This window comes from Plutella xylostella, chromosome 18 (assembly GCF_932276165.1).
Source record: "Plutella xylostella chromosome 18, ilPluXylo3.1, whole genome shotgun sequence".
Lineage (NCBI taxonomy): Eukaryota > Metazoa > Arthropoda > Insecta > Lepidoptera > Plutellidae > Plutella > Plutella xylostella.
Window position 1 is genome coordinate 614,194 of NC_063998.1, and position 27,208 is coordinate 641,401.

The window sequence follows — 27,208 nt, forward strand, 5'->3', positions numbered from 1 at the left end:
GCACTTGTTTTATTGTAAGCTCTTGCAAGTGTAGGCTAGAAAAGGTTATACGTTACCAAAATAATACGCTGCAAATTACTGCTCGTTCATGCATAGGTTTTGAAAATTTATTGTTTGAATAAACTTAGGTATATGTTAAGTAAAATAAAATTATCCCTTATAAACTTAAATATAGTTGGAACTAAATAAGTAAGTTATCCTCTATCATCTGTGCAACACCTTATCTAAACTTCTAAAGTCTCCATCTCCAGACTGCTCAAACTGTTCAATTTTAGTAACTTCACAAAGTATTCCAAGGCCGCTTTCAAGTCCCAATCCCTTAATTCTAAGCATCTGAAACAATAATGATAATTTTAATAATATTACGCGGCCAGGAGTGATAAATGAGATGGGTAATGGTAAGCTGGGTTGTTTATATCTGTCGAGGATCTGAGAATCGTCGGGTTGCGAACTTGCGAAGGATAAGGGTGCTTTTCCACCAGAGATGTGCTATGCTACGATGCTAGGGATGCGTTTGATATCCACCAATCATATTATTGGTGCACATAGCTTAGCACTGGTGGAAACGGATTCAACTAAGATATGTTTTTTGTATGGAATGATGCGTGCTATGGTTGTGTGCTATGGATGCGTGCTATGGATATGTGCTATGGACCATCGCGAGTTCACCGCGCCGCCGCCCCCGTCGTTTCCCTACTATCGATACATAGCATAGCTCGAGATGCGCATCTTTCTCGCACAGCTACTTTGCGGCGGCGCATCTTCGTAGCGCATCTTCCTCGCACAGCTACCTAGCGTAGTATTGGTGGAAACGGTCACATATTTTCGTAGCGTAGATATCACATCTTCGCAGCATAGCTGCATAGCACATCTCTGGTGGAAAAGCACCCTAACGGTAGAGTAAGTTTGTGACGTCATACTGCTGGGTGTTCGGTATTATGGAACCGGAAATATTATATGATTGGATGAGGAGGTTGGGGGCAGCGTATTGTAGCGCAGCGAAAATTGGCTAAAATACTTATAGTTTATGTTGTATGAAAAATGTATGCATACTTTTCACTCTTCTCTTTATCCAGCTCGGTAATTTTCATGAAAATTGCAATAAGCTTCCCCTTGAGGTCTTCATCAGGTGGCGAATCCAATTTGAGACTGAGCGGCTTTGATCGCGAAACCTGAAAATAAAAATAAAACATTTTACTCAGAATAATGAATACACATTTTTTTCATATGGCAACAATTTCATCGATTCTCCGACGCCGCCTGCCGCTCGCAACTGTCAATCAATTTTCAACTGTCAAATTTTGTCAAACGTCGCCGAGCAAAAACATACATCGAACATCACGTTTTTCCTCAACAATTGCATTGTAATTACTCGAAATGAAGAAACACCAGACGCGGCAGAAGATCAGCGACCCCGTGATCGTGTCGCGCGTCAAGAACTACCTCGCGGAGAATGTGGACAAGACGTTCGTCGACGTGAGCCAAATGGCGCGATCTCTGAAGGAGCGCTACCGCGAATACAACAACAGAAGCGACAGCGCTTTCTGCCAGATGGTCGAGAACGCGTACAAGGTAGTCCTACAAAGCTACGGGTTAGACGGAGCGACGACCAGCGAGGCTTCAGAAGAGGAGTCGGACATGGAGATGAGCGGTAGCATGATCAATGACCATCTGCTGCAGATGTACAAGATGCAGGACAAGAAGCGGCCCGCCGCCGCCGCCGCGCGGAGAGACAAGCCCGAGGAGCCCATCGACATCCTCAGCAGCGACGACGACGGCGGACAGGCGCCCAAACTACCAAAAATCAATGACCAAATCACCATCACCCCACACATACCCACCAAGAACACTAACAGCACTTTAATTGTGGAGGACACGCCGAAATCTCACCAGAAATCTACCAATGACAAGAAAAGGAAGAATGAGTCCAGTAAAGGGCCAGCGCCAAAGAAAAAGTTCGATTCTATGGCACCTAAGACTGTGAAAGTGAACTTTGAAGACATTGGTGGCATTTCAGAGATTCTGACTCAGATTTGTGATCTTATTTTGCATATGAAGCACCCTGAAGTGTACCAGCGGCTCGGTATAAAGTCTCCGAGAGGGGCCCTCCTGCACGGACCTCCAGGGACAGGGAAAACACTGATAGCTCATGCAATAGCGGGGAAACTGCAGCTACCCCTTGTTGCTGTGTCGGGCACTGAGCTAGTTGGTGGGGTCTCGGGAGAGTCCGAAGAGAGAATAAGAGAGCTGTTTGAGAGAGCCTCGTCTGTTGCACCAAGTGTATTATTCATTGATGAGATAGATGCAGTCTGCGGCAACAGGATACATGCACAGAAAGACATGGAGAAAAGAATGGTGGCTCAATTACTTGCTAGTTTAGATGCCCTAAGTGAAAATGAAAGTAATGTTTTAGTTCTTGCTGCTACAAATAACCCAGATGCCTTAGATCCCGCCTTACGACGTGCCGGTCGCCTTGAACAAGAGATTACACTAGGTATACCCTCACTGAAAGCCAGGAAAGAAATCTTGGCTATTCTCTGCAGAAATTTAGTTTTAGGTGATGATGTTGACATGAGTGCTTTGGCACAAATCACTCCAGGTTTTGTGGGAGCCGATTTACAAGCTTTAGTGAATAAAGCTAGCACTTATGCTGTAAAGAGAGCCTTCAAGGACATAAGAGCCATTGAAAAAGTACAAAAACTAGTTAAGGAGGCTGAGGTGGCTAAGCCAAGTGAGGAGGTCAAGGTGACAAATGGTGACAAGACTGAAGAAGCAGTGCCACCTGAAGGTGGAGGAGATGCTACTGAAACAGTTCCTACTGAGAATACTGAACCTGAAAAGGCAGAAGAGCCTACAATAGAACCTGTCAATAATGGAGTGGTAACTGAGGCTAACATTGAAGACAAAGAAGAAATACCTGCCCCACCTGAAGACCCGAATGCTGAGGCACTGAGTCTTCTTGAAAATACCAAGCCTTACTCAGCTGAGCAGTTAGCCAGTCTAGCTATCAAGCAAATAGACTTTGTGGAAGCTTTAAAAACTACCAAACCTTGCGCCGTCAGGGAGGGTATAGTGACCGTGCCCGACGTCACATGGGACGACGTGGGATCGCTCAGACAAGTGAGGAAGGACCTCCAACTAGCCGTCCTGGCTCCCGTCAAGTATCCAGAACAACTGAAGAAGCTCGGCCTCGCGTCGCCCAGTGGCGTGTTACTCTGCGGCCCTCCTGGTTGCGGGAAAACATTGCTCGCCAAAGCCGTGGCCAACGAAGCCGGCGTCAACTTCATATCAGTGAAAGGCCCAGAGCTACTGAACATGTACGTTGGTGAGAGCGAGAGAGCAGTCAGGACTTGCTTCCGTCGCGCGCGTAACTCCGCCCCTTGCGTGATATTCTTCGACGAGTTCGATGCTCTATGTCCGCGGCGCACGCAGCAAGACAACAACGGAGCCGCCAGGGTTGTCAACCAGCTGTTGACTGAGATGGACGGTATCGAGAGTCGGGAAGGCGTGTTTGTACTCGCGGCGTCCAACCGGCCGGACATCATCGACCCCGCAGTGTTGCGGCCGGGCCGTCTGGACCGCGTCATGTACGTCGGCATGCCAGCGACAGAGGACCGAGTCGACATACTACGGAAGCTGACCAAAGGCGGAGCGCAACCTCAACTAAGATCTGACGTAGACTTCGAAGTGCTAGCTGGCTTGACGGAGGGCTACACGGGCGCCGACCTAGCTGGGCTAGTCCGCGCCGCCGCTACCCACGCCCTCACACAACACATAGCCAAAGGAACCCTCGAGGAAGACATCTTCGTTACATTCGACAACTTCCGTGAGGCGATCAGTAAATGCAAGCCTTCAGTGTCCAGCAAGGAACAGCTGCATTATGAGAAGTTGAGGGTCAAGTACGCTTCAGGATTTGATGACAAGGAAATGGAAATGGAGACGGAGGGAGTGACGAACGAAGAGTCGATGGACACTGTGTGAGAATCATTCGTATTGTGATGTTTCATACAAATATAGCACCACAATCACTGCAATAAGCCGTGTGTAGAGTATCATTGGATTAAAGTGCCAAGTTGCCTGCTGTATGTTTCCAGTGAATGTCAATGTTATTTACAATTAGTTTAAAATGTGGTAGAGAGTTTATAGTTTCGCAAGAGATCCCGATATTTTTTTCCAAACTGTTATCATCCCATAAGTGAGAGTTGTGACTGTATTAAGGGTATAATTAATTACACACTTTTAATTAAATAAAAAATAATTTTATAAAGCTGCTGTTTTATTTGAACTGCATTATCAGTGCTGAAATTAATAGCAAGTAAGTAGGTAATAGGTATGTATGCAGTTAAAGTTCACAAGATTTTTAACTTTCTTCTCTAATTAGCCTATGGCATCTTTCAAGAAGCATAAAAGTACAATACCTACTAAGTAAAATAAAGTCTCTATTGTATTGTAGGTTCGTAGAGAGAAATAGGTAGGTATCGAAATAGGATAGGCGTCTTACCATACTTACTATAAATTTCTTACCTAAATCTTGTTACAATGAGTAAGTATGCACGTTGACCTTAGGCATAACTATGCCAAACGTCAGTAACTCAGCACAAGGGCGTACCCAGGATTTCAGCTAGGGAGGGGCAGCTCATACCTGTTTCGAGATGATGGTCGCAAAAATTCCCACTTGGCAGGCAAATTTACGTTATATTTTATCTTCTAGGGGGGGCAGCTGCCATATTTCTCCAATATCATCCATCATCATCACCGGCTAGACTCTCTTTTGTCTTCAGTTTTTTAACATTGGTCGAGTTCTTGCGCAGATACCAAAAGCAAGTTTGTACTTATACTATACTAGATATTATCAACTTACCATGGTAATATTGAAGGCTTTATCCGCTGCCTCGACCGTGGGCTCCTCCCAGTGAATCATCTCATGCATGATACTGTAGGTCACTCCATCACCGCATAGAACCACCGTGCGAGTGAAGTATAGTAGTGGCTCGTCTTCGGCTAACGTCTCTGCGATTATCTTGATGATGCCTGATAGGCGGAGGATCGTTGTCTCGTCCTGGGGAGAAAAGTGTGGTAAGAGGTGTGAAGGTAACAGTTACAGTGACATACCGTAGTTGTTAAATGAGGAAACCTACCAGTGAGTTATGTGGCTCTTTTTTTGAGAAGCCACGACTAGCACTAGCAGTTAATCATTGCCAGAGTAGAATCATATGAGAGCACTTATTGATAGGGTACCGAAGAATACACTTTGTAAGCATCGTGGTTCATTGATTATAGCTAATAATAAAATAATAATACCAGTGTAAGTACAGCCTTAATAATGATAACAATAATCCTTGTTTTGGGGTCCACCAACCCGCACTAGGCCAGCGTGGTGGACTAGGCCTAAAACCCTTCCTTCATTGGAAGTATACCCGTGCCCCAGCAGTAGGGAAGTGATGGAGATGCTGGAGGTGGTAGAGCATCCCCATGGCAAAGGGAGGATCCTCCGACCAGGCCGGGCAGGCAGCTGCCCAATAGAGTTAGGGCTTGGTATTTATTGCAGTGTAGCTGAGAAACTTCGATACCGCGATGTACGATTTCTTAGAGATTTTTATACTCACAGTGTGCATCATGACGTCCACCAACAGCGAGGCGGGGTCGGCGCGGCGCGCGGGCCAGCGGGCGAGGCGCGCGGAGACGGGCGCGGCTCCCCGCACGTTGTTGGCCGGCTGGCAGAGCTCGCGGAATGAGCGGTAGTCGGGGTGGTGGCCTGGGGGGGGATTTGTAGAAAAGAAAACGTTTATTCAGTGCACTGCTCACAAAATTAAATAATAAAAGTACTCTTCTTACACAACAAATGAAAACAGGCCCTGTAGCACAGGTCGCTATTAAGACGCGACAAGAGTTCTCCATCCCGCTCGCTCTTGAGGCTGCGCGATGTGAGTCAGTGCGATGCAAAACTCTTGTCACGTCTTAAATGCGCCCCGTACTGTCCTTCAGGAACAGTAAAAGTAAAAGGTCCTGAAAACGGAAGTATATCCTAACTAATTGTTAAAGTTCGTATTTAATCGACCTATTAATACATATTTATTAATATCTGTTAGATTAGTAAGTGTTATCAAAACGTTTATATGGGCACGGGCCGCCTCCGATCGTACAAGATGGACAACAGAGAAGGCCTATGTTCAGCAGTGGATATCCTATGGCTGAGATGATGATGATGATGATAATGATCAAAAAGTTTAAAACCACTATGATTTATACCTGAGGGTTCACACAGCATCGTAGGTATCGTGTTCATGTGCCTTTACTTCTTTATAATTTTTGTAAAAGTCAGTCGCTTTATCGCACAACTATGAAACGTAAATTTACATTTAGTACCTACTTAAGTACTTATTACCTAAGTACAGATTATATTATCCATTAGAATAAGACAGGCAGCTTAGGTATATCCATCCACACCGTAATATCATTGAGCAAGTATAAACCATGATGAACCCTACACAGTACCTACTTATAACAAAAACCATTATTTACAAAAGTAAAATAACAAAACAAAATATATAGTTTGACTCGTGAAGGATTTGAACCTTCGTCCTCCGATGGTCAAGTAAATTTGGATATCGGCGCTCTAACCTACTGAGCTAACGAGTCCTTGCATTGTGAAGCGAAAACGTCCATCGCTTTACGAGAAATGACGTCACCTGGCGGTGCGTCAGCCTTGTTTGACCTTCGCTCGGTCATTGCAATTTGGCGTTTGACTCAGCTTTTTTGTTGCGATCTTTTACACGAATGACGTCATAACATTTGAGTGTGGAGTGAGTAGAGTAGGTAGTTACTAGGTAGGTACTAGCTATTATTCGGTGGTAGTGTTAAAGTTTGGGTTCAGGAGGTACTTATTTATTTTTGAATCCTTGGTCTGGATTAAGATAGGTACAGCTACCTTTCTTGATTTTAATGTAAGTTGCTCAGTACGTCGGGTACATTAAACTACTTACGGGAAAATCACAAATAAAATTCGCAACTATATTCTACAAGTTGCGGCCAAAGTGGTGGGCAGGTGTTTTGTATAGTTACCTAAGTAGAGTTCACTGTAAACTTCACATTGAGTAATGTTGGAAACAATAATGCTCAGAAAGAGCAACCGAGTCCTCCATTTCAGCTTACTACACAACTTCCGCATCAACCTGTATAGTCATATCACTCAATACTGACGTAGTCTATTACAGAAGGTGGCAAAGGCACTGCCACCGAGAGACAGTAGTTGCCAATACTAGTTACTAATTATTATTAGAGAGCTATGAAAAGAGCTATGCTTTGAGTCTGAAAGATCGCATCCGAAACGAAGCAATCCGACAGAGAACTAAAGTCACCGAGTTAGTAAGCTTAAGTGGCAGTGGGCTGGTCACATCTGTCGAAGAACCGATGACCGACGTGTTCTGGAGTGGACGCTCTCCAGCTAGATGGGGTGACAACTTGCGAAAGGTGGCTAGTTATGATCTCTCTCTCTCTCAGCCTTCTGTAGTCCACTGTTGGACATAGGCCTCTCCTAACGATCGCCACCCCAAACGGTCACCCGCCATCTGCATCCAGCGGCTTCCCGCTACCTTCCGCAGATCATCAGACCAACGGGTTGGGGGGCGACCGACACGCCGTTTGCCGACACGGGGTCTCCACTCCAGAACCTTTCTACTCCAGCGGTTGTCGGCTCTGCGGGCTACGTGGCCAGCCCATTGCCACTTCAGCGTGCTAATCCTTTTGGCTATGTCGGTAACTTTAGTTCTCCTGCGGATTTCTTCATTACGAATCCTATCTCGCAGGGACACGCCTAACATAGCCCTTTCCATAGCACGCTGAGCAACTCTGAGCTTGTGGATAAGCCCTTTGGTGAAGCACCACGTCTCGGCTCCGTAAGTCATCACTGGCAACACGCACTGATTGAAAACGTTTGTTTTCAGACACTGAGGTATGTTTTCAGTGAAGATGTGTCGTAATTTCCCGAACGCTGCCCATCCGAGTTGGATTCTACGAGCTACCTCTTTATCGAAGTTGGATTTACCTAATCGGATCACTTGTCCTAGGTAGGGATACTGATCGACAACTTCGATGGTGACACCTCCTACAGTTACGGGCGATGATGAAACATGTTCGTTCGACATGACCTTTGTCTTGTCCATGTTCATTTTCAGCCCAACTTGTTTAGAGGCATCATTGAGGTCTGTGAGCATTTCGCCTAACTCCTCCAGCGTTTCCGCCATAATAACTATGTCATCAGCAAATCGTAGATGAGAGATATATTCGCCATTGACGTTAATGCCCAGTCTTTTCCACTCTACAAGCTTAAAAACATCTTCCAGTGCACAGGTGAACAGTTTCGGAGAAATAACATCTCCCTGTCTCACGCCCCTTTGCAACTGGATCGGTTTTGTGCTATGTTCGTGTAATCGAACTGACATTGTGGCAGCATTGTACATACATCTCAACACCTCGATATAGCGATAGTCTATATGGCACCGCTGAAGGGATTGAAGCATCGCCCAGAGCTCAATAGAATCAAAGGCTTTCTCATAGTCTACAAACGCTAGACATAAAGGTAGATTATACTCCTCGGTCTTCTGTATAACCTGCCGAAGCGTGTGTATATGATCTATGGTACTATAGCCTTTTCGGAACCCGGCTTGTTCGGGTGGCTGGAAGTCGTCGAGTCTTTGCTCGAGACGATTCGTAATAACTCTCGAAAACAGCTTGTACACATGGCTCAGAAGTGCAATGGGTCTATAATTCTTCAATAGGGCTTTGTTGCCTTTCTTGAAGAACAAAGTCACTACACTTCTGCTCCATGCCTCCTAGTTATGATTGGATGCGGAAAAACTAAAGATCGCATCCAGTGGCGTGCTTTGAAAGAGGCCTACGTCCAGTAGTAGACTGCTATAGGCTGATGATGATTCTGTGCTAGTACTCACGTAGTCTATTACAGGCGGTGACGCTGAGCGTGGCACGCGGGTGATACCACTCCCTGGCAGCTGGCACTGACAGGCACACCGCCAGGTAGCGCCGCACTAGCGGAGTGGCATCTGAAGGACAGTAGTTTGCTCGTGGAGGCGGGAGGGAGCCGGGGCGTGGGATTTGGACGCCGTCCTGTGGGGGTGAAGGGGTAAATAGTAATAATATATAGGGACAGATCAGAGCCCCCGTACTCTTGAAAGGCAACGTCATAGACTAATAGCAACGTATTGCGTCTGTCTTGCGTTGTCAACCTTAAAAAAATCATAACTTCTCTTCAAAATCGATTTGACAAAAAGTAGAAATACTTACATAAATGTTCATCAAGATAAAGCCTTTTTTAGAACCTAGCACTAAGTACCAAGTACCCAGAATGAAAAAAATATTTTAGATTTTGCCCGAAAAAGACTTTATTGGCGTTTTTGTAAAATAACTTCTAAATTGTATGCATTATATTCTTGTTATCTAGGTTCTTCAAATGGGCATTACCTAGCTGATTATGTAAGTATTTTTAGTCTTTGTAAAAACGCTGTTGAAGAGAAGTTATGATTTTTTAAATGTTGACAACGTAAGACAGGCGCAATACATTGCCTTTCAAGAGTAGGTGGGCAGATACAGTTGGAATAGTTCGCTTGTTGGAGCCTAACTTCCTCATAGCTTCAGCCATCCGACCACAAGCTAGGTAGAGCGTGTTATATGGATATCGGACAGCTGATATATCTACACAGATACATAGATAAATGCATATTAACACTTAAAACCCGAGTACCTACAAATATCTATCTAGAATAAATCATTCCGGATGATAATTATGAAATTTATATTTCGTTGCTACAGAATCACTATACTCAGGTAAGTGTCGTTATTATGGTTGTATAAAGGTGACGCGAGAGAAGTTAAGGGGAGAGGGGAGGGTATTATGCCTAGAATAATGAGTACTCACAATCTCATCCACAGTAGGGAACACCATCCTGACAACCTTCACGTATCTCTGTTCGTCGATGTAGTCCCTACACAGCGGGTTTCCTTCTAGATACAAAGACTTGAGGTTGAGGCCGCGGCTCGGGAGGAGGCTTGAGATCTTGAGATAGAGGTAAAGATATAAAACCTTTATGTATTTGACACATAGACATAAACAATATAAAAGTACAGAAAATAAAACAATAGGTACAAATATTACAGACAATAATACAATACAAAACAAGCAATAGTACCTTCGTGAAGTGATTGTGAGACAGGTCCAGGTGTTTGAGTTTAGGCGTCGTTGTTGGCAGCTCGAAGCCGTCTAGGCAGCTGGAATTTAATTACAGATTAGTTTAAGTGCTACTACATATAAGATCGACATTGGATTTGGTGGTTGTAAGGAGTAAGCCGAAAGAAGGTGACTCGAGGGATCATTCTGAAAAATTTTCAACTAAATTCACAATGAATTTCCAAAAGACGTAGAGATAAATTTTGTTTATAATTTTCTTTCGGTTTCTTATACTTACCAATTTTGTAACACCCTGTACTCAATGACTACTCACGTAAGACGATTTCGTGAAAGGTTCAGCTCAGTGAGGTGCGCCCACTCCACGACCGTGGCTATCTGCACCAGGGCGAGCTGGTTCGTCGTGCGGTTCAGCGGGTAGTAGATGAAGTGGCCCACGTCTACAACAAAGATAGTGCAATTAATATTAATATTTTAAAAATATAATATAAGTAGGTACTTTATTTTTTACCCATTCAAGTAAAAAATATAAAAAGGTACAAAAGGAAGCCTTATTGCTGAAAGCAGACTCTGGAAGAGAAGGAGAAAAAAATTTAAAATTACTACTGCTTTTGCATGTTGGTGTGCTTCTTATTATTCATTCCACGCAGATAGCCACAATTTTAACAATGGTGAATTTTAATGTAATAATTGTAAGTTTTGATCAGTACTTCCTTCTTATTTACATCAAAAGTAGCATCAATACATAAAGTTTTAAACCCAAATAACTCACCAGGTTCCATACAAAACGCCTCCAAATTCAACTTCCCCGCATCAGCATCATATTTGTGAGACAATCTCTTCCTCAATATAATCCGTGGTATGAATTCCACATGGTTCACACTGAGGTCCACTATGCTCAGTGTGATGGGCATTTTAAGGTCATCCTTGATTATTTGAAGCCCTATAGAGTGCAGGTTGACTAGGGCCGCCCGGTTTCTTAGCACTAGGAAGTAGCATTCTTCTGGGGTGAACTGTAATAAATATGTAAATAGTTTAGTAAATTGGGTATAAGTTAGGAAAATTTTGCAGTACTTAACTAGTAATTCTGCTATACCGACGCGTAAGATTGTAAGTATGGATGGATGTTTGTTACTCTTTCACGGAAATACGGCTGAAGCAATTTTGACGAAATTTGGTATGTTGGAACCGGAAGCCCTGGATTAACATAATTTATTATTATTATTTATTTATTATTTATTTATTGGAACACAATACAGAGAGTTAACAATTTAGCAATAACACAACATTAAAAAATTAATTCTGGTACAGTTAACACTCCAAAAGATATGTGTTCACAGCATGCAAGTAATACATAAAAAGAACACAAAATTAAAATTCATTAAACATGCAACCATAAAAAATAAATATATAAATTAAAAAAAACACTTATACTTAATTATAAGTGTTCGAACAATTCAAATTATATACACATTCAAAGCTGATTGAAAAGATTCATTAATTTTTAAAATTTGACAATTAATTATAGTAATAATCTAATAACATTACATCAGGGTTATAAACAATCAATCTAGTTCTCCTATAGCGGTAGAGACAAGGCGACGGTAGGTGGGATAAGAGTTCCAAAAAATATCAAGATCACAGTCAGTTTTATGAATTTTATTATAAAGACGACATAATCGACGCACAGGTGAGTTATAGCCAACATTAATACGACAGGTTGAAACAAAGAATAATTGAAATCTACGACCAGATCTAGTTCTACAGTCTAATGCAATCTGGGACAAAACAACTGTATCAATTTTATTATTTATTATTTTATAAAGACAAAAAAGATCCAAACATTTTCTACGATTCTCAAGAGTAGCCATGTTGAAGTACACTAGTCTAGACCTATAGTCAGGCAGTTTATATTTAAACCCAAACCTAAAACTGAGCATTCGGAGGAGACGCCGTTGCACTGACTCTAGGCTCTGTACATGAATATCATAGAAGGGTGACCATATCACTGAACCATATTCAAGTATACTACGTACCAGGCTATTATATAGAGCAATAACACTTTGCGGTTTTTTAAATTTCTTGCTTATTCTTAGCACAAATCCTAGCATGCTATAAGCTCTTCTTACTGTCCCATCTATATGCTCAACAAATGAAAGTTTATCGTCCAATATAACACCAAGATCTCTAATACGGGACACCCTTTCCAGGGTGTGGTTATTTATTGTATAGTTATATATAACCTTATTGCGCTTGTTGGTGAAGGATATCACAAAGCACTTTTTAGCATTTAAGCTCATGCTATTCGCATGACACCAGTTATCAATGGTCAGCAAATCCGCTTGTAACTCAACACAATCCTGATCACATATAATGTCTTTATACACTTTAAGGTCATCGGCGTAGAGCAGAAAATTGCTTTTTAGTTCCTTTGTAAGATCGTTAATAAAAACAATAAAAAGCAGCGGACCCAGATTAGAACCCTGAGGTACCCCAGACGTAACCAATATTGGATTTGATGTGCAACCCTTTAATGCAACTAGTTGAGATCTCTTGGAGAGATATGAGATTAGCCAGCGGAGCAATGTACCTCGTACTCCCATTGCATAAACTTTTTGAATCAGTAATTTATGATTAACCTTATCAAACGCTTTTTTAAAATCCGTGTATATTGAATCAACTTGTACTTTATTATTAATTCTGGCACTTAAATATTCTGTGTACTCCAAGAGATTAGAAACCGTGGATTTACCTCTGACAAACCCATGCTGCTGTTTAACAATGTTAGAATTAATGTGACTGTAAATGTGTTCAAATATTAAACTTTCAAATATTTTCGCAAAGCAATTTAAAATACTTATAGGTCGGTAATTGGAGCATTGATATTTATCATCGGATTTATGGATCGGAACTATATAAGCATTTTTCCAGACCTGAGGAAATATACCACTACTTAAAGATTTATTAAAGATGATAGTTAGAGGTAGAACAAGTTCCTTACTACAGGATTTGACAAAACAAGATGGAATACCATCAGACCCAGCACCCTTGCTAGTATCCAATCCACTTAATATTTTTAAAACCTCGTCCGTCGTAAGTGTAATTTTACTAAGTAAATTAGACGATGACCCAAGATCAGCATTATCATTGTCAATACGAAGATCACAATTAAGATTGGTGTCATCATAAACAGACTTGAAGTAGTCAGAGAAGAGTTGGCAGGCCTCAGAATAAGAAGTCGCGGAGTTACCGTCAAACATCATGGGTAGAGGAATATCACTGCTGGTTCTGTTACTTTTAACGTAAGTCCAAAATAGTTTGGTAGAATCTGATAGCCACAAATCTTCCACAGAACCAATAAAATTATGGAAACATTCATCTATCATTTTTTTACTGCGAGTTCTTAATAAAGCGAAAGTGTCATAGTCCCTAGGGTTCTTAAACTTTTTGAATCTTTTATGGGCCTTACTCTTTTCTTCTATGCATTTTATAAGTGGTTCCGAGAACCATATTGGATATTGTTTTAACGATTGTTTCTTGTACGGAGTATTTTTTAAAATAATGTCCATAAGCTGTTCATAAAAAGCACCCACTGACTCATCTACATCAAGATCAGAGAGTAATTCATGCCAGTTTATCTTTTTGAGTTCACTTCTACAAGACTCAATATCACTCTTCCTATAGTTCAGTACTTTGCTCACGTTTTCTTTATGGATTCCAACCCTAAGCTCTATATTGACGTCGAATGCCGGATGGTGTCGGTCTTGTCTACAAAAAGAGTCGCAAGAACTCAAAATAACATTGGGAGTGTTGCTTAAAAATAAATCAAGTGTGCGACCATTATGATTTTTAAGAAAATTGTATTGATTTAAGTTACCAATAGAAATAAGTTTTAAAATCTCTTGGGATCTCTTATTATTTGTGATAATATTTGGCGTACAAATACTCGTCGTCTCTCCTCGTATCCAGTCCAGTGAAGGTGTGTTGAAATCGCCTAATATTATTGTTGGATAGTCGTTGTTAGACAGAATGTCATAGGTTTTAGAGTAAAAATTATTTATACGATCCACCAGAACATCAGGTGGAATGTAAACAAGACAGAGATTAAGTTGTTGACGATTGCTAAGTGTCAGATTTAGCCATACTGATTCGATATTAGATTGCCAGTCATGACGTTGCACAGCAGTATAACACTTCTTTAAAGCGATCAAAACACCACCACCAGACTGTTTATCGCTAGTGTTATAGTGTCTGTCATTCCTAAATATTAAATAGCGATCATCAAAATACTCTTCACTATTAAAACTATTATCTAAATTTGTTTCTGTAATACATATAACATCATAATTATTTCTAAGTACATTCAATTTAAATTCATTAGATTTTGAACGAAAACGATTAACATTTTGATAATATATTAACATAATTGAATAGGTGAGTTAGACAGAATATTATGAACAATTTATTTAAAGAAAATGAGATACAATTGACATATTATTAAATTACAAATTATTTAGACAATCTAAGTTCTTTATACACAAGTAAGGTGATTTTTCGTCCTTTCTCATAAAGACCCGGTTAAATTTCACCCAAACAAACTTGTACGATTTCACTTTAGAAATTTTTCGTGCAGCAGCGTGAAGTTCTTTGACTGCAGGAGATAAGTGCTCAGTTACAAATATAGGACAGGCTTCACCAGATATTTCTAAGTCAGAAGAATTTAATTTATTTGTAGAATTGGCCTTGTTGTAGCGTTTTACAGCCGAAATAATATTATCCCGATGACGCGTAGATGGTAACGTAACCAGAATGTTCCTTGTGCATCATGTGTTCATAATGCATATGCATAAGCTACTTTTTATCCTCGAATTCCGAATTATTCTTTCTTCAATACTAACTAACTTTTTGATTTTAATACCTACCTCAATAAAGCACGGTATGAAACTTCTGTCCTTTACATGATCCAGTAGCAAGTCCAAAACATCTTCCTTGGTAAAGTGTGGCGGGTACCGCTTTATCTGAAATATTAAAAGTACAGGTAAACTATACTACTTTAGTAACATAGTAACTTTCAAATAAAAATGGGTCCAAAAAACGGGTTCCGCTCATCTCACATAATCTTTATTGACCAAAACTCATTTCGCATAACTCGTATGGTCTAAACTTTTTTGGCCAAACCATCACTTTGCCAAGACTTATGTGGCATAAGGCTCGTTTCGTCTAAAACTCTTTAGGCACAATCTTTAAACACCTAAGTTTCGTTTGTTCAAATTTATGTTCGTCTATACCTATGTATAATCTTGTTTCTCCTAATGTTATCTTAATAAATAATATATTAAGTATGTAGTAAATGTACAAATTATGGTATTTGTCTCCTACATCCCGAAAATCACGATATTGTATGATCAAAAAATCGAAAGTTAACGACCAATATAATTATTACAAACCCCATGAGATCGAAACCTAAAAATAGGTGCGACGACGAGCAAAGCGAGGAGGAGCGTGTTAGGTGCACATGTTCATCAAAACCAAAGCGGAGCGGAGCGTTTTCCAAACAGCGGAAACAATACAAGGCACCAGTTTGCGCTATGTAGGGAGACGCTCCGTCAAAGTTAAAGCCAAACGAATATTATTACTTTGTATAAACCTATGCCATAGCATTATTAGGCTATTCAAGATTTGGCCATACCATTATTAGGCTAAACAATGTTATGCGAAATAACTTTTTATTAAACGAGATTTATGCCATACGATTTTCGGCGTAACGAGACTTTGACCAAACGTTACTATGCAATACGAGATTAGGCAAATAAATCTTATACCAAAAAAGGTAGAACCCCAAAAAACGTTTCTTTATTTTTATTAAAAACACTCTTGAAGAAACAGATAACATACTTACAGAAACTTTGATGAAGTGTGTGTCCGATTCGTATCCTTCCATCATTTGCTCCATCTCCATAATCATCACTGACTGTAATACAACAACATAACCATTAAGATAATACACTCACGGGCAATGAAATAGTTCCACTCACAAAATGCCTACACCAAACGATCCCAATTTTTTCAAACATTAAATAAAAAATTTGAACAAAATATTAAAGATTTTAGTTGGTAATATCCTGATGCTCTGATAAATGTACTTCAATGTTGCAGAAGGCGCCATAAGGCTATCCTTTTCCGTTTCGGAGTAATTTGGTGTTTTTCTCAGTGGAACCTTTTCATTGCCCGTGAGTGTAATACAGGGTATAGTTAAGTAGGCCAAAATTGGGTCATTCAGACTGAACCACTGTTGTTCTAACATAACTGCGCTCTGTCAAGTGGTCTGGTCTGGTGGTTGGATTAGTTTGAATAGTCACAGCACTGGTTATCATAATAAGTATTAAAATATGCTAAGGAATAATGTACAATATGCTAATGAATATTTCTCATGGATCTTAGTTATCAAACATGTCACATTCGACCCGTCGATATAAGAGCCCGTTTCCACTTATCCGATCAGTCTTTCTTCAAGAGTTACCACCTTAGACTCCCTGTGCGTGGCCTCGCGTCGCGGCGCCAGCCTGCGCCGCCAGGGCCAGTGCGCCAGGTAGCGGATCACCGTCTCATCTGTACTGGCGAGCACTTCGGGACGCTCTGGTACTGGGACGTGAGGGGGGCGGGAGGGGGGCTCGACCACCTCTCTGGAAGAATGTGTTGTTTGTGTCAAGATTGGTAACCTTAAGGGATAGGATAAGCTGATCTAGGCTGTCCCCGGGCGGTATGGCACCGTTGTCGACGTAGATAAACATCAATGTATTAGGTGAAAACGATGATGTGGTTAGTGGAACGTGCATCAAACGAGATCGTCGATAAATATGCAGTTCAAACGGTTCTGCTTCCACTACACGGGTTCGTTATCGACGTAGATAAACGTCACTATATTGTGATTCGCGAGTTTATCAATATTGATAAATGCCGTGCAACCGGTTCTGATACCAATGCCGAGTAATTTTGCGGTGCATACCTACTTTGCAAGCTAATACTTTGGAGGTTTATACCTAGCAGTGGGCAGATACGGGCTCATAATGATGATGAATGATGATACTTTGCAAATGTAGTGACAACATGAACCACATACCTCCGGCTCTCCTGTTCCTTAGAGAACAGCAGATTAATAGTCAACTTCGGCTTCTTGGGCGGCGCGACGGGCCCGAGCCGCGAGTAGGCGCTCGCGCGCTTGTCTCCTGCAGTGGGAGATATCGACCCGGGATCTGTAGAATAGGATGGTTTGTCTATAAAATTTGTGCGATAATGGGAATTTTAGGGACCTCAAGGTTAATGACCCTGACAAAGAGACTGTGACTAAGCAAAGGAAATAAAAGCTAGAGAACAAAAGTTTACGATGCCCTTCGGCTATATGGGGTAATGACTTGCAAAAGTAAATCATCGGATGCGGAAAGCTATAGGTAGATCGCAACCAGTGGCGTACTTTGAGAGAAGCCTACGTCCAGCATTGGACTGCTATATGCTAATGAAGAAGATAAACAAAGCCCATATTTCTCTGTGAGGCTTGCCGCCCGCCGCGGGGGATGTGGCCTCGGGGAGAGCCTCTGTAGGAATATCGTGATTTGTGTATAACAGTTATATTAAAATGGATGGAAATTTTAGGGACCTATAGCCGAAAACTTTAGGGACCTATAACATGGCAAGCATCGCTTTCGAGTGGAAACCGCTAGGAGGCCATTGGAGACGCGGTCGCCCTGTGCACACATGGCGGCGCACAGTGGACGGCGAGCTGCGAGCGCAAGGCCTGAGCTGGACGGAGGCCAGAGCGGTTGCTGAGGACAGGACGGCGTGGCGCACTCTCGTGAAGGCCCTCTGTACCACTGGGGTACCTTAGGACGACAACAACAACAACAACATAGCCGAAAAATCCCTATATTCAACATCAAAAGTAGCACAACTCTTGAACGGCTTAGCCGATTTTGATAAAATACAGCTAAAACCATTTGGGGTAACATTACCCATCATCCTAAAAAAACAAAACGAAAATCGGTCCAGCCGTTTGGGAGCTACGCTATCATATTATACAAATACGTCTTTTCCGTCGAGGGTTAAAAATGGGAATTTAAAGTAACCTAAAATACCTGTTTTTTTTAAGTACCTAAAATGCTACTGAAAAGCCCTTATAGAACAGTTAGTTATAGGTTAACAGTGAGCTTGGGCTTCTTGGCCAGTGCGACGGGCCCGAGCCGCGCTTGTCTCCTGCAGTGGGAGATAGGGAGCTGGTGTGAACCTGTGTTGGGAGAGAATAGGGTGGGTCATCTACAGGGTGTTGCAAAAGTGTCATCAGCAATCGTCTGTGAGGTTCAACCCGATGAGGGCCGACAGATCCGGGTCAATCCGGGACTCATTTTGGGTAAAGATATGTATGACTAATCGAAAAGGCTTACGTTTTTAGCATTGGCGCGATTAGCTAAGCAAAGCTATCTTCTATCTTCCGAACCACTGAATTGAAAGCCATGTTTGGGGATAACAGTATGCGGATATAAATATCTAAATGTCTATGTATATGGTGGGTATGCATTATTGTATATATAAGTATTAGAATGTTGATGATATTCACGTTCATTATTCCCGTGGACCGTTCATTTGTAACATTCCGTATCAACTATTATTGTTTATCATCGTACCTTGTGTATAACTGTCAGTCGCCATCTGTTCCCCAGCATACGCATCTGACGGTGAATACGTCTGTGTTTGGCCAACATTGGCCGCTTGGTCCGTGTCTAGGAAGATTGGCTCCATGCCAGGTTGGTGAAGGTGTTGGTTGGTTGGCCACACCGGGGTGTACTGGCCTGGGTTTAATGTCTTCTTCCATATTGGTGCTTCGGGTGGGGTTGGCTCTGGAAAATAAATAAAAATCTGATTATGAACGTGAAAAATTAATTGGTTTGATTATACTTATAGATATACATAAATTTACTAGCTTTTTCCGCTAGCTTCGCTTCGATTTAAAAGCATTTATGTGTTGATCCATGATGTCAGCTTAGTACCCTGTATTTTACCAAGTTTCTACAAAGACATTCATAATTTCATAAACAAAGCTTACCTGGGCGCCCTGGATTATTGTATATTTCTCGATCTCTCAAAAAGCTCCTTGGTATTCCTGAAAATAGAAAATTCTATCATTAAATCAAGTTTCGTTACGGCTAAAACTTAGTTACTGCTTAGTTGGTACACCGCACTAAAATTCCTTACTTTTCTGTTATTTTGGTGACAATTAAAGATATTATTCTATTCTATTCCCCGCCGTCGGCCGACCTGTGGTGATTCTATGTGAAATATATAAAATATGTAAAAACTTCATACCAGCTGGGGCACGCATAGATGCACTGAGAGGCATAGTAGGCTGCTGATTGGTTCGCGACGTGCTCGGCGCGCTGTGATTGCACCGCGAAGGGTTCGGCATGCTCTGATTGGTCCGCGGAGGGGTTGGTGTGTTCTGATTGGCTCGTGGAGGCGTAGATGTGCTCTGATTGGTCGAAATTTCTATCACGTTGGGCCTCGACCCGGAAGGCGTATTAGGATTCGATTCTGAAATAAGGTAAAGTTACATAAAAGTATTTTATACGAGTTTCAAATTGAACTGTGAACTTCTACTAGGGAGTATTAATTATTAAGTTCACTGTGATGATAAATAATTGTATATTCTGATATTTTAATCCACACAAATAAGGCAAAACATATTTTCAAAATTAGGCCAGGCAAAACAAATGAAATGTAAAGAAGCTTAACAAAAACAGGCGCAAATAAAACGAAACATGCATACTTTTTGCAACAGGCTGACTTAGCACTGGTTTCCAACCTGGCTTAGCTGGCTGCTGATTCGTAGACGATGCTCCTGCAATATTTGTATTGGTGCCCTGCTGATTCCCTTGAGTCCCTTGACCCTGATTGGTCGATTGTTGATTGCCTTTTGTAGCTAAAAGTAAAAATAAACAACGTTAGCCAGTAAAGAAAGCTTGTAATACAATAAAATAAACGTGTATACTTTTTTCAACGGCCTGACCTGACACTGGTATCGAAACTGGCTTAGCTGGCTGCTGATTGGTCGATGGCGTTGCTGCCACCTTCTTATTGGTCGCCGGCTGCTGATTCCCTTGACCCTTATTGGCCGATTGTTGCTTGCCCTTTGCTCCTGAGAGTTAATGGAAATGTAACGTTAGCAAGACGAAAACTTCTAATATAATTAGGGACCAACCTGACCAAAATGGCATGTTGTTGATGTTGTGTTGCATGATAAGTGATAAGAGAGCCTAATTTCGGACTAGGGTTTTATGCCTATAAATATTGTACCGTATGCAAATCTGTATTTATAAATATGTGCCTTTATCACCAACGTATTGTATTGTTTCGGGATTTTATCAGTTATTTTAGTTGAACCTAAGGTGGATAGCAATGAAACCTTACACCTTTACGTAGCAGTAACTTAGATTTAGTTGAGAGCGTCTATGTTTCTTCACAGTTCTATGATTGGAGTACAACACAACGAATAGAATAGAATAGAATAAATCTTTATTCAAGAAAAACAACTTATGATTAAGTACAACAATTCTCTGCGCTAACTTGTTTGTATCGTTGACCAACTGCTGCGTACATTAGTTTCAATACTTCCTACATGTTCTTGCGGAATTTAATAATTTAGAAATTGTACTTATGCAGATCATGATAACATTAAAGATTACTTAGTGTTGTTATTTATTTTTGCTGTTGTTTGACTAAGCTTTAATTACCCTCTTGCCATGTAGTGTAATTCTGATCCCAAGCATTTAGCGTAGGGCATGCAGGAGGGTGATTAAATGATTAGTACCTATACCTATTTACCTATTCTGGTGATTATACCTACTAGTGATGTAACGAATGTGTGTTTTTGGACATTCGCGAATGCGAATGCGAATGCGAATATCTGATATCGACATTCGCGAATGCGAATGCGAATGCGAATATTCAGTTTGTGTTCAAATTTGGCGTCATTTGTATGGTTTGATGGCAGTCTCTTACTGAACGAGGTACGTTCCGTTCTAGGCACATTCCGAATCAGACTAGCCAATACCAGCTGGAGTTTTTTTTTTGAGTAGACACTTTATTTACTCATTGCGACTGTGTGCGGTTTCTGAGGGCGACTTACACGAAACATTTTAACGTAAGGTACGTGCCCCCTTTAATGCCCATTTTTTGCAATAACTAAATAAATAAAAAAATTTAAATAAAAAATTAAAATGAGAAACGAATGAAGAAAATAAACATAATTACCCTCTATACTCTACATTTATTTTTGAATATTAATCAACAAATAAATCTTCAGATTAAATCAAGCTTCTTTACGGAAACAATCATTTTCGAACGCCTTTAATGTGGGCCTTCTTAGGAACATAGGCACTTATCATGGTCCAATATTAATCAAGTAATTTATAAATGCTATCAAAACAAAAACCATGTTTTACCTTAAACTTAAACAAAAATATGAACTTCTTTGTTAATTAGTCAATTAGGTACCTACTTAGTACCTACCTATATTTAACCATTAAATTGTACTGCACTTTACGTTTTGATAACTTTATGTAAGTAAGTACCTAATTAAGTTAGTTATTTAGATACTGCTTTCCTTACCTATGATAAAAAAAATACCTACTTTCTAAGTGTGTGCTTAAGATGTCCGTAGGGTGGCGTCGAAATCCATAATACAGGGTTTACCTAGTTTGGTTTTCGATGTGTATTGCGTTAGGTTAACATTTATGCTCACACTATTATAGTTGTACCTACTTTAAAATTGACGTTGTATACCTACTACCGATGTTTGTAAATGAATAAAGATATTTCTATTTCTACATTACATCCCACAAAACCAAATGTTAATATGATTTGACTGTTGATAATCAAGTTAGTTAAGTTATTGTTACCTTGTTGATTCTTTCCCGTAGGTTTAGAAGAGCTGGCCTGGATGTTGGCTAGAAATTTCTCGAACATTTGTTGGTTCTCATGGACTGATTCTATTTGTTGCTCCTTTATTTTGTCCATTGCTGGAAATATAACATTATTATTTAAAGAGACGAATGTTTTTAGGTATACTTAGCTATAGCTATAGGTACAAGCTTACAAGCAAGGTTAAAAGTGATACTGACTGAGTTAACTTTGATCCAGATATTGGTAGGGATTTTAGTTTAATAATAAATTGATAACATACTTACATTTTTGGCTTGGTTGATTTTGATTAACGGTGGGCTTGTTGGCTGAAAACAGAAATAAAATTTAAATATAGAGGATGGACAATGGACATGCAGATCTATCAAGACGATCTTTATAGTCAAGATCAGAATTTTCCTCCAATAACAATTTTGGTATATGATACAGTAAGTAAGGTAAGTATATGATTAGGTACAGTGTATTAAAAAAAAGTGTAGGTATTTAGTTTTTTCTTAAATTAATCAGCAATACAATATCATTTACCTTTTTTAGTTGGTTTTTTTTCGGCGACCTTACCCTTAGTGGCTGAAACCAGAAATAAAAAATTAAGTAGGTATATAGGGTGGCTATTAATCAAGATGACATCTAGAGTGGTGACCACAAACAAGAAGCGTGGGACACCGTCTTGTGGCTGGACCGACGAACTGTATAAGGAAGGTTGTCGAAAGTCCTAAAGGGTTTAATGAAACTGAACATAGGAATTACGATCAGGTACTAAAGTAAAGTTTATTAAATTGATATTAGGTATGTACTAACCTTTTGGAGTTGGTTGATTGTCGAGCACAAGCTTATAGGCTGAAACATAAAAAAACTCACATAACATACAGGCAATTCATCAATGATAATATTAAACCTGATAGTATAGGAAATAATGATAACTATTGTAAGTAATATAAAAAGGGAAGTGACGTCATTTGCCCTGAAAAAATGGCGACTGAACCAACCAATTAGAACTGGGGAATTAGGCACACTCGCCTGAGGCGCCATCTGTAATTAGCTTTTAGTTTTTCTCTCCATTATTTGCAAAACTAACTTAATCTGCAAAAAGTTAAAAACTGTGTGACTTACATTTTTTACTATTGCTAGTAAACTGAAGAGAAGAATTGGTCTCTGCAAAGTGAAAAAGGCTTATTATACTAAGGGCTTGTTTCACAATGTCTGGATAATGGCTACCTGTGCTGTGGGATAAAATATACATGCTGTCGCTGTCACTCTCAGTTATTATATTTTAGACAGTAACAGGATGTCTTTTATCCTACTGGTAGCCATTACCCAGATATTGTGAAATAGGTACTAAATATTATTCTACATATACGTATATAGGCTGTTTTAAATAAAATTACATCATAAATTAGAGTTGAATATATTAGTAATTGGCACACCCTGAAGTTGCGTTATTTCCTAGGCGGCTAATTGGCACCTTCTTTTTTAAGACTATTGTATTTTTTACGTCGAATATACCTTTACTTTCTCTCAGTCGTCGGCTGTATGTACTCTGAAGTAATTTAAGAATCTGCTTGTCAGCTTGATCCTTGTGGGCCTGATATTGCTTGCTCATTTTAACGACATACAGTCTCATGATGTCCAGATCAATTGTTTCATACTCCTCCACCGGTATGGGTAGAACCCAATCGTAATCTGAAAATAAAATACAAAAAATATTAGTTAGTGATTATAGTGATACCAGAGTTTTAATGGATCGCGAATGTGAATATAATTGAGGTTGATAGGTAAATCGATAGGAGTTTGTATGCGTTTTATTAGTTTCTAACGTTACCAACAGGGGCGCTGATCAAGATGTCATACAAAATGCGGTGAACAACCCATCGAATTAAAATCGAATCAAGTCGAAAATATTCACGATTGGCACACTGAACAACTTTTTTCAACTGGAAGAATAGCTGCTGTTTCAACTTTAGTTGGATTATATAACAACGATTTCTATTTCAGTTGGTTTAACTGTTTCAACTGTAATTTAACACATGAAACTTACTAATAACTATGTGGCCCTGCTTCATCCTCTCAAAGTACACCTTCTGCAGTTGTCGGAAGTACTTCAGTACATCTGGGTCAGGGGTCTTTTCCGCCTGCAGAGCCATCAGGTAGCGCTGGTGCAGGCTGGCGAGGTCGTCCATGAAGAGCATCTGGAGTGCGCTCATGGGCGGGGCGGGGAGCGCTGGAAGAGATAGAATAGAGGAGTATGTACTTTATGGTCACCAAAATAACAGAACAGAGAATCTAGATTTTTGGACTTGTGTTGTGGGTGTTAAAATACCACACCACAGGCTTTGCCAAGCTTGGGGTTGCATAGCCGTATGTGAGATGCCCCCACATATAAGATATTACTAGCTGTTTCCTCTAGTTTTGTGGCCTATGAATGTGTTAATCCAGGGTGTCAGCTAACTCCATACCAAATTTAATTAAAATCGGTTCGGTTTTGATGTGAAGAAGTAACAAACATACACATACTCACAAACTTTCGCATTTATAATATTAAGTAGGATTGTTCACCAAAATAACAGAACAGACAAGACGGATTTTTGTACGTGTTGTAGGTGTTAAAATATGTATTCTTTAATATAACAAAAACTTATAAGTATTTATAAAAAAATGTGCCTATAAATATACAGTATATTTACAGATTCCGCTCTTCTGTTGCACCCCACCCAAAATATATGTATATTGTAATAAATATGTATCTGTGTAAATATAAAAGCTATCGAATGAAATTCATTCATTCATTCATATCACAGCCTATGGACACAAGCATGGGGTCGGATAGCCGTATGTGAGTTGCCCCCACATATTAGATATTATTATTAGTACCGAAAATAAAATGGAATTGCTTACTTCCACTGCTATTGCTTTTCTCCATTTTATTAAATTTAGGTGCAGTCTCTCGTTTAGCAGATGTCTCAACTGTAGTTTGTCCAATAGGTGGCTTAGCAGTAGTTGGCACAACTGCTGTTTCGTTATCAGTTAGGTCAATAACAACTGGTGATACGGTCAGTACAGTAATTTGTGGTGATGGATAATTTTCAGCCTCAGTAGTAGACTCTGTTTGAAGTGGGACTTCTGGTTCAACAGTTGTTTGAGCTGTGGCTGGTACAATAGCTGCTGTTTCAACTATAGTTGGATTAACAACTGTTTCGATTTTAGTTGCATTCACTGTTTCAACAGCAGTTTTTTCAACAGGTTCTGCTGTAGTTGTTACAGGCTCGTTGTCAGTTAAGTCAATGAGTGACTCTTGGACAGATGTATTATCAGTGGTAGTTATTTGTTTTTTCGCAAGAGCAGCTTTCTTCCCTGCCTCAGTTGTAGACTCCGTTTGCAGTGGAACCGGTGGTTCACGAGTCTTAAAAACTATTTTTGGTTTGACACTAGTTGGTTTAGCAACTGTCTCATCTATAGTTGGTTTAACAACTGTCTCTGTAGTTGGTTTAAGAGGTCGATTAAAAACTATTTTAGGTTTTACAGCTGTTTCAACTCTAGTTGGTTTAGCAACTGCTTCAACTACAGTTTGTTCAATGGGTTGTTTAGCTGTAGATGTAGATGGCTCATCAGCTTGTTGGTGACTGACGTCAACAAGAACAGGTGTTCTTGTAGCCGGAAACAGATCTGGTCTTACATACAACCTCGGTGGAGGCTTGTCTGGTATAGATCTGCAACAGAAGAAACATATTATCATTTTTAAATGGGTATTATAAATGTTAAAGTATTTTGTCCTTTTGGTTTTTAATATGTATCTATAAAATAGATTAATAATAATATTATAAACATGTTTTCATGTAAGTACTTAAATAAATCATTCATAAAATTTTGAATGGACCGGCCATATCTGCTGAAAAGAGGAATCTACAAAGAAGGGAGCATAGCATGAGAACCCCTTTGGACTGACAACTTTGGAGAGTTGTGGCTTGATGAGGAAGACTTAGGACAGTGTTGTGACACTGTTTGTAAGATATTAATGTGAAGAATGTAAGAATTTATATGATGAATAATATCATTTGAGTTGGAGAGGGGCCTCTCCTGAATGTGTTGGGGTTATGGGCAAATATTACACAATACTTACTTTGTAGGCACAAAAACGTTCTTGCTAATTTCCTTATAACATGGTGTCACAATCTGTGTTTCTTTTTTAGAATAAATTACAACAGGTTTATTTTTACGTTTAGGTATATTATGTTTATTTTCTGGTAGCCAGGTCAATATACGTTCTGGCTTATTAGCTACAGATTTCCTTTTCACTGCCTTTTTATTAGTTACACATGAGCTTGATAACTCGTTATATTGGAGCATCTCATTTGTTGGCACTGTGAAGACCACTTTATTCTCATTGCTGGTGGGATTAGCAGGGGCACTGTCATCAGTGAGGTCAATTTCTATCATATCATTCTGGGACATCAGGACATTGGAAAGGTATCTATGTACCTTTCAAGGTGGAAGGCCGGGAAGAGAAACATAAGTTGGATGGTCTGAAACAATGTGTAGGTTATTTAAAAGAATGAATTTTAAGTATCTAAGGAATAAAATAACAATATTACTGTAAAGCACCGCTAATGCTTTAAGTTATCACATTATTAACAAATTTATATATTGAAAGGACGATAAAAAAACAATTTTGTTGGTTATGATTTGTGAAATAACAAGTTGCCTCTAAATGTTAGCTACAGTAATAAATACGTGAAATAGATTTTGAATACTTACTTCAAATTTGTAGTAAATTCACTTATTTACTACTATTTTCAATGTTTAACTAAATATTAAAGTTTGTTTGTTTTCTGTTTCTGCCGAGATTGACAATTTATTTGAATTGACATTGACAGTTGACAGACAGACAGAAGACAGATTAAACTGTCATGCACACGTCATACAAGTGTAACTGTCATGTGTACTATATGGCAGCGCTCAGAATAATAAGCATATAGTTACCTATAGCCTGGCAAATATTAAGACTTTATACAGTGAAACTATAAAGTCCTGAAATTAAATGAGGGCACT

General features: G+C 39.9%; 2 protein-coding genes and 1 non-coding gene across 3 annotated transcripts; 1 reads left to right on the forward strand and 2 right to left on the reverse strand.

Annotated features, from left to right (window-relative positions):
• Positions 1-75: 75 nt before the first annotated feature.
• Positions 76-27,036, reverse strand: LOC105397379 (mucin-5AC). The gene is made up of 29 exons (XM_048627476.1): positions 26,915-27,036; positions 26,280-26,682; positions 25,058-25,869; positions 24,201-24,383; positions 23,669-23,845; positions 23,276-23,317; positions 22,964-23,002; positions 22,691-22,732; positions 22,432-22,473; positions 22,144-22,263; positions 20,235-20,381; positions 20,013-20,165; positions 19,553-19,777; positions 19,293-19,349; positions 18,874-19,086; positions 18,394-18,476; positions 17,319-17,488; positions 16,722-16,881; positions 16,098-16,169; positions 15,121-15,216; positions 10,971-11,211; positions 10,515-10,638; positions 10,203-10,281; positions 9,932-10,069; positions 8,949-9,123; positions 5,607-5,755; positions 4,862-5,059; positions 1,054-1,172; positions 76-333 (listed from the first exon to the last, which is right to left on the reverse strand). The coding sequence occupies exons 2-29, from the start codon at positions 26,609-26,611 to the stop codon at positions 225-227; spliced, it is 4,497 nt and encodes a 1,498-aa protein (XP_048483433.1). The 5' UTR covers positions 26,612-26,682; positions 26,915-27,036; the 3' UTR covers positions 76-224.
• Positions 1,281-4,267, forward strand: LOC105380844 (nuclear valosin-containing protein-like). The gene has a single exon (XM_011550451.3). It carries the CDS (start codon positions 1,378-1,380, stop codon positions 3,979-3,981), a length of 2,604 nt encoding a protein of 867 aa, XP_011548753.3. The 5' UTR covers positions 1,281-1,377; the 3' UTR covers positions 3,982-4,267.
• Trnaw-cca lies at positions 6,555-6,639 on the reverse strand. Its single transcript is given in 2 exon segments — positions 6,555-6,590; positions 6,602-6,639. It is a non-coding gene; the product is annotated as a tRNA-Trp (tRNA).
• Positions 27,037-27,208: the final 172 nt, after the last annotated feature.